The 9,052-nt window shown below is 31.8% G+C and overlaps 1 protein-coding gene across 1 annotated transcript; it reads right to left on the bottom strand.

Moving 5' to 3' along the window:
- Positions 1 to 8,512: 8,512 nt before the first annotated feature.
- LOC120090850 lies at positions 8,513 to 8,833 on the bottom strand. Its single transcript, XM_039048553.1, has one exon. It carries the CDS (start codon positions 8,831 to 8,833, stop codon positions 8,513 to 8,515), a length of 321 nt encoding a protein of 106 aa, XP_038904481.1.
- Between the last annotated feature and the right edge of the window lie 219 nt (positions 8,834 to 9,052).

The raw sequence follows: 9,052 nt of genomic DNA on the forward strand, positions 1-9,052 counted from the left end.
ATCATCAAATGTTTGGGATGCAAATTCACTAGCGGCAGGGGATGCCATTCCCCATCCTCATCCTTGCTTCCCATTTCATTCCCCATTCCTGTGAAATTCCCCATGGGGATCAGGGCGGGGATTCCCCGCGGGAAATTTTTTCCCGTTACTTTTTTTTTTTTTTTTTTTTTTTGTAAAAAAGTTAAATTAATTCAAATCAACTAAATCTGAGCAAATTTTAATTAAATAATTAACTTTATCACTAAATTGTTTATTATGATTAGTTTTATATGAAAATTTGAATTTAAAGATAAATTATCAAATTTTGGCCTAAAAAAAGCTAATCAATTTTTTTTAGTAGAAAGAATGAATATAAATCAAAATTATTCACATATATAACTAAATTTAAAAAATATTCATTATGTTTTCCCAATAAATAATCAAATTTGAAATTTAAATGTAATATTTATATAATAATAATAATAACATAAAATTAGATAACTATCTAAAGAAATATGTAAAAGCTAATCGGGGAGGGGGGGGGGGGGGACGAGCCGGGGTCGGGATACATTCCCCGTCCTCGTTTAGCTCACGGGGAATTTTTTTCCCCCACTCCGCCATTCCCCGCCCTGTCCTCATGGAGAAATTAGACATCTCTAGTAGTATCCAAACAAAATAATAAGTATATATGTGACCATCAACTGGATGCGCCAACAAAAATCATAAAATATTAAAACAGTTCACTTTGTGGATTAATAAATCTAGATATACAACTAAAAATAGTAGGGGTTCGATTTCAATTTAGCTAGTGAGCTTTTGATAATTGAATTAATTATATGGAAGAATCTTCTAGTTCTTCAATAGATGCCAATATATATTTTCAATAATATATTTGGATCAATGAACTTTTGGTTCATTGTTGCATATATTTCAACTACACAAATATGTGTGAATGTAATTTAGAAGGAAAAGCATAGCTTTTTAATATGCATTTCTCATAGAAGATAATAGATATAGTATATAAATACCTATATTATTCTTATTATCAATCTTTCCAGATGATATCTATTACAACGTATACCTTCCAAAATTATTAAAATTCTCTTTCATTTACAAGAGGATAAAGTATATTAATTATCAATTTTGTTCATTTGAAAAAATATTATTTTCTTTTCCAAAACTTTATTCAAGTCTACAGAACTTAATACCATATTTGATTTTTCACTTCAAGCATTTGAATTTTGAAAACATATTGTCTACTTTTAAATATAATATGCATAGATGTACTATTTGCAAAACATAAATATTATTTATTCTTATTCTCTTTAGAAATCTAAATATCTCATATAGAAGTGGGCAAAAAACAATAATTATCTCTTTAGGAGATTCTAAGAAACTTGTAACATTCAAATAATATCATATTTGAGGGTTAAAAAGATAAGTTATGATTTATTCAAGAGATTCAAATAAATTCTCAAAGTTTGCTTCCTCACATTGTTTCTTTTTCATTAATAAGGATTTCAAATTTTCAAAAGACTCTTATTGTACAACATATACAAGATTATTGTCTCTTTTGCATCACATTTGGAAAATAAATTTATAAGCATAGCATGTTAATATAAGCTTATTAGTTTATAAGCATTTATTAATTTAAAATATGTTTAACTACAGGTGCAAAGCAAAAACAATGAACACTAATTGATTTAAGCAACTTTGGGTGTATTAAATAAAAATGCTTTAGAAAGAATAATTAGCTATTATGCATAACTTTCAAACTTTGCCATAAAGGAATTCTATATATATATATATATACACACACACACATATATATAAAATCACTATATATAATTTTCAAAAGCTCATAAATTTATCCATGATAATAATTTAAATATTCAACAATCAAGTAAATTTCAATTCTAGCATAACAAAAAAAAAAATTAACTAACTCAACTCCTAGTTAGTTCTTAGGTAGAAGTGTTCCCTTACGATCAGCTTAAATACCTCGACCTAGTCAGAACAATCCTTAGACAGAGTTCCCTTAATCAATTTTTATTTCTAATTCATTAATATTTTAATTAGGAGTTAATTTATAAGTGAATTATTAATCTTATTAAAACAAACTCACTTTAAGAAATAATCTTTAATACTTTAAACCTTAAACCTTTCAAATTAAAGTTAAAGATAATCACATATATTTATTCTCATATTTGAAAAATAAAAGACAATATTATCAAAAAGATAATTCTAACATAAGTTAATATTAATATGAGAGAATCTTATCTTTATTTAAAAGAAACTCAATCTTATTAAGACATATGCAATCCAATTAAGGAAATACGAATCCTAATTTATTTTTTTCATAAATAACAATTATATTCAAAGTTATAGAAAATATAAACCAGAAATATATCAAACAAATCTTTCAAATATAAGAAAATTAAAATGCATGATATGCAATCTATTGTAGAATTTACATACATTACACACACAAAGAAATGATGCATATGCATCATTTATAACATCGGTTACAACATCTATGGTATCATAAACAGGATAAGAACAAAAGAATAATCCACCTTCTAGCAAAGGAATAAAACTATAACAAATTACACGCGTTGAATGTTACCCCAACAAAAGCATTGATAAAACGTCGATATGCGCTTCATTGACAAAACTATGATTGAAGGAAATCAGACATGAGGATTTCTATGAGTAGCGGAATGATCGTTCCAAATTCTATTCGAAATTGAATACTAACAATTACAGTCAAGAAACAGAAACTTACAGGTCATGCAACATACGAAATTATAGCATGCTTTCAGATATAATCAAGGGATAAAGTATCATACCTTTGAAGACTTATTCTTCAAACTCGATCATGAACGCTCGTTCAGTCTCTAAGACAACAACACACAAACGCTCGAACATAACGACCACAACATAGCACAATCAACAATGAACACCACAAGAGCAATGCGAACACATAACAAACGGCCTCCAAAACCTCAAACTCAGTTGAGTTGAGTAAGGACACCACCACAATAGCTACCTTGGTATTCTCGGTTTGAGAATCTAGAAGTGTGAGCTCTGTGTGGACTTGGTTAGAGGAAGAGACCGGAGGAACAACAATCGTGTAGATGATTGAGCAAGTGGGAAATGAGAAGAGTATATCGTATAGACGAATGCTCAATCGTGCAGAAGACGAAAACCTATCATATAGATAATTCCCTACGATTGTTTAGCTATGACCAACTGAGTGAACTATCATATAGTGTTACTCCACGATCGTTTAGTCTCTCTTTGAGCTATTGTTTAATGAAACCAATTCACTTGACAACATTCCGTGAGTTCTTTTCGAGAATAGCAACTCTTCTTAAATTAGGAAAACATTTTTATTTTTATCTCACGGTTACCATAAAACCACCAATAACCTCTCACTCAATTGGTTATTAGAGGAAAAAAAGATAATTATCCAATAATTAATATTATTATAAATATACATGATAATGAACTTACCATATTATATTTATAATCTTTAGTTTTAATATTCATCTCATGAAATATATAAACCATAGTTCTTTTTCTATCTTATGGTACTTAATGTAAATCTCATTTACATTAATCCTCTACTTGATGTATCTCATACATCACACCGATCATATCATATATAATCGAATTTCCTCTTGTCAATTTGAACATTTCAAATTAACACCAAAAACTGATTCTCAACATGAATCCATTGAGCTACCAAGGGAACCTTATGGACCTGTAGCTTGAAGCTCCAACGGTACGTGAATAACTGACTAAACTCTTTAGTCACGGGATTCACCATCCGTTAATTGTCGGGCACTCCACTACATTCCATTAAAGACCGATAGCTGCACTCTTCTTACTACAGATATATTTTATATCCATATCAACCAATCAACAATGCGATAACCCTTCACAGATCGCTCGTAAGTACAGTTGGGTCAATTAACCTTTATGCCCCTGTAGTTACATCTAACTCCTTAAGTACCACTGATCCCTCTAACGAACATAATTCATAGTTCTACTATGACTGAGTCATCTCTTCCAAAGAGAAGTTGTGGCCACTATGTTCAAGATCCGAAATCAGCCCTTAAGGGAGCAATCTATCTACTTATCCCTACTTTGGGGAAGTAGTGAATTCCATTTTGTATAACTGAGTTCCCAGCTCCCAAATCAGAAAAATCCCCAATAAGGTAAGCTTGTTGAGTTGGCAATCTGGCCGCTCTCACTCATACTAATAAAAGGACCGCCCTCGAAGGTAGAAGTTCCCAAAACACTCAGGATTAAGGTCATGTATCAACGATGTTATATAAAAAGACTAGTCATCTCGTGGTCCGGTCTTATACAAACTCTTTGTATAGGACACCCCCGCTCGCATGTCTCCACATGAATGGTTAGGATCTACCATCTGTAGTAGTTCATAACACTTGCAAATTTCTATGAAGCGGTCCGTATCCATAGTGTCACAAGGATCAGGTATCCCTCCTTAATCCTTATACGACAAACCTTTTTAGGTTATCACTTAAGGCATGATCCACTTGTATATCTCATATATATGCTTAAGTTTACATACAATAACCATGGTGCTTTGTTTATTGGATATGAGTAAATGCAAAATAAATAACTCTTATTTTATTTATAACAATGTGTACAGTTTACAAACTACAAGACTCCGGGAGAATTAGGACACCAATCCCAACAATGATATCAAATGCCTAATAGAAGCCCCACAAATGCCTCTTGGAGTATTTTTAAAAATTAAATTGAATACAAAAAGACGGAGATTGAACATATGATGATAACATCTACAATTATATATACACAAACAGTTGGCAAAGTAACAAATTGAATTGAGGATAAAATTCAGTGTACTTTGAAACGCATTGTATGCATGTGATAGAGACTAGAGAGAGGTTTGCACAATCTCACAAGTTTTGTTTAAATCTCTTATCCACAAAACCACCTCTCTTTTAATTTCCTAACTTAATTGCATAACAAGCAGGCTGAAAACCTCACAAATACTTTAAGACACAAGTTAGATTCATGCCTAAGGGTTTTAATTTAAATGCTCACATAATACTTATATCAAGTTTACAATTGTATCTAATTAAATGTAAAATCTAATATCAATTCACAAACACATAAATCACATATATGGTTTAGATAGAGTATTCACCTTCTGTGAACTTTAGTTTCAAATACCTCAATAATATGTAAGGTCTTTTATCATTCTTGGTATTTCAATGAATCAATTCCAATCTCAACAAAATATCCCAAGTGGTAGGGACTCGTACTGATAATGTGTGATGAAATAAGAACAATATGAATAACTTAATAACAATGAAAGCAAGACAAGAGAGAAAATTAGAAAAAAAGAAGAAGTGGAGAGCTAATATTAAACACAATTATGTGCCTTACAGGAGCATCATACACCACTATTTATAGGACATTGAATGGTATATGTTACAACATAAAATTCAACGGAGGGTGCATGTTACAACATGAAATTCAATGGGAGGTTTATGATATTTGATAACCTATGTAGGTCATGGATATCTACACTAAATTATATATTATAATATATATTACATTTATAATAATTTTAACCATTTTTCCTATTTTATTAAACCATTTTAAACTTTCAACATACTTATGGAAAAAATTGAAAATTAACCCTTTTAACATACTTATGGAAAAAATTGAAAATTAACTCTTTTTTCTAAAAAAAATGAAACTCCAATTTTAGACTCAATTGCGATTGAGTATATTTATCTCGAGATTTAGAGTACGTTTGAAATCTCGAGCGAGATATTTATATAGATGCATCGAGATTACGCAGTCTCCCCGAGATTTTGAATGATGTTATTAACTTTTTTGTACCCATGTATGATTTTTTTCAAGGATGTTTCGTATATTTGTTTGTTTTGAGGGTGAATGGAATAAGGACGAGAAAAAATATGTAGGGAGTCAGTTGAAAGGTTTGATTGCCGACGTCGGAATAAAATATGAAGAGGTTTTACAAAAATATATAGAATTAGTGGGATATATTTCATTGAGTTTGAATTGGTTATAAGGTGTTTGCACAATATTAGACCAAATGTATCTGTCTTTATGATAGTAATAAAAAAGTTCCTCATTTTTTTCTTTTAGTATCGAAGTTACCAGTAATGGTCCATAAATTAGGAGTATAGTACCATCATATCTAGTTCAAATGGCCCAAAATGTTTCATCATTCACATTTAAACTTGATTTTATTCTTGAAACAATATGGGTTCCAATGAGTTACGATCATTAAGTCCATTAAATAACAATGTATATCCATTAGATTTGGGAGATGATACGGATGGATTCTGAGGCTACGGTTAATGATGAATCTGTATATGAAGCAGATATGTTAGTGAGTTCTGATGTCGACGTTAATATGGAGGATATAGATATATCTGAGGTCGTTGTTAATGCTGATCATGTAGACTCGATGAATGACCGGAACCCGATGACCACAAAGGTAGAATCAATGTTGAATGTAGAATCAAGGGTTAACATTAGCATCAAAGTGAGAATAAGTTTTGTCAAACCATGGAGAAAAACTTATGAAACTCGCATATATCATGTAACGACCCGACCCCCTAGAACTCAAGCTAGGCCGTTACTAAATACATGCATGCATGGAACTTAAAACGACAACTTTTTATGGTGAAATAAATACTAAATAAATAAGGTAAGTTCAAAAGCCCTTCATTAAATTCAAATATTAAAAACAACAATAGGGTACCCATAAATCATAAATGTTAATAAATAAGTCTAAAAACAATTCTTAATAGTAAGTTTTGAAAACAATTCTTAATAGTAAGTTTCAAACATCAAAACTGAAAGTTAAGCAAAACATGAAAAGAAATCTAAATCTCATGAGCGGAAGCGTAAAACTGGTCCCAGTGGCTCGATCATGAATTCTTCTTGTCAATCGCTAGTGCATTTCTACCTTCACCTGAAACAACAACATGAGAAAGAATGAGTATAAAATACTCAGTAAGTAACCCCACTATTGGGGTCAGGCTAAACATTTACGTCCTCTAGATGCCTACCTCTAGTGGAACATATAAACGACTCTTGTCCTCATGAGACACATACATATATGAAAAATTGATTTCTATCTTACAGTAGTTAAGTATGCCCACTACCTTTGGTGAATCCCGAAGGAAACATAACCTCTGGCGAATCCCGAAGGAAACACAACCCCTGGTGAATCCCGAAGGAAACACAACCTCTGTTGAATCCCAAAGGAAACACAATCTCTGGTGAATTCGAAAGGAAACACAACATCTAGTGGGTATCTAAGTAATCAGTGAGAACACTATCCCAATCTCAACATCACAAGTATCATAACACGGTTCTATAACATACATATACACCTCAACATCATGGCTCTACAATATACATATACCTCCGGTCATCCTAGTCTTATAACATACATATACATCTCATCATCATGGTTCTATAACATACATATATATCTCATCGTTCTAGTCCCATAACATACATATACATCTCATCATCCCCAAATTTAGTAGGATCTCCAAGAATAATAATATACTCAAATCATTGTAGCATTCAAACATCTCTATGCACATCTAGTCTTTTAAACCCTCATGCCAGTAAGGCATACATAAACATTACATCATTAATATATCCTTGGTAAATCATAATTATCAATAACTGACTCTAGTCCTTTCAAACCTCAGTCAATGAAGGCATACATGAATATCATGTTAACTAATGATCCTCTGTAAATCATAATTATCATTGTCTGGCACTAGGGCAGTTCTAGTAATAAGATTACTTACCTCGATACTAGATTCAAATATCGATCCAAGCGGCAGTATTCAATAATCAATCTTTGAATTCAATTCCCCAACGAAGCCTGAGCAACAACCACCCTCAAGATTCCAATCTCTAAATTCTTCCCTCAATCAGACCCTACTTCCAATTTTTAATCCTTTTCTTCCATAAATTTTCAATTCACAAAGAATTGAACTCAAATTAAATTTGTGTGACATAACCCCCTTCCAAAATGAAATTAATTCTTAACATTAATTTCAAATTAAATTTGTGTGACATTAAAAGTCCAATTCTCTGATTAAACCATTAAATTGAAACATTCATTCCTTCCAAAATGAAATTAATTCATGCCATTAATTTCTAAATTGAATAATTTCAACATCAATCCATTAATTTTCAAATTGAATAATTTCAACGTCAATCCATTAATTTCTAAATTGAATAATTTCAACGTCAATAATTAAATTCCCGCAATTACACTTATGTCCAAAAATTCTAAAAATATCCTCAATTAATAAAAATTATTGAAATTACATAAATAATAAAAATTCGGGGTGTTTCATTCTTTCCTTCTTAAAGAACTTTCATCCTCAAAAGTTCATTCCTGAAAAAGCTCCGAGTATTGGGCCTTCATCTCATCCTTTTGCTCCCAAGTAGCCTCCTTGAACTAGTGATTCTGCCACAGGACTTTCACAAATGCAATCTCCCTACGGCGCAATGTCTTTACCTCTCTGGCGAGAATCTCTACAGGTTTCTCCTTGTAGCTCAAGTTATCATTCAATTGCAAGGGCTCAAAGTCAACTACATGGAACAGGTCTATTACATACTTTCTCAGCATCGAAACATAGAAGACATTATGAACTGAAGAAAATGATGGAGACAATGCCAATTGGTAAGCTAAGAGACCAATTCGCTCTAAGACCTCGAAAGGTCCAATGAATCTTGGACTCAACTTCCATTTCCTGCCAAACCTTAGAATACCTTTCATAGGTGCCACTTTTAAGAACACTTTAACACTAGTCTCAAATTCCAGGTCCTTACGTCTCACATTGGCATAACTCCTCTGTCTACTCTGAGCTGTTTGAATACGAGCCCTGATCTTCTGTATTGCCTCATTCATGGCTTGCACTAGCTCAGGTCCTAGCAATTTCTTCTCTTCTACCTCATCCTAACACACAGGAGACCTGCAACTCTTCCCATAGAGGGC

The sequence above is a fragment of the Benincasa hispida genome, chromosome 11 (genome assembly GCF_009727055.1).
Source record: "Benincasa hispida cultivar B227 chromosome 11, ASM972705v1, whole genome shotgun sequence".
In the NCBI taxonomy this organism is placed as follows: domain Eukaryota; kingdom Viridiplantae; phylum Streptophyta; class Magnoliopsida; order Cucurbitales; family Cucurbitaceae; genus Benincasa; species Benincasa hispida.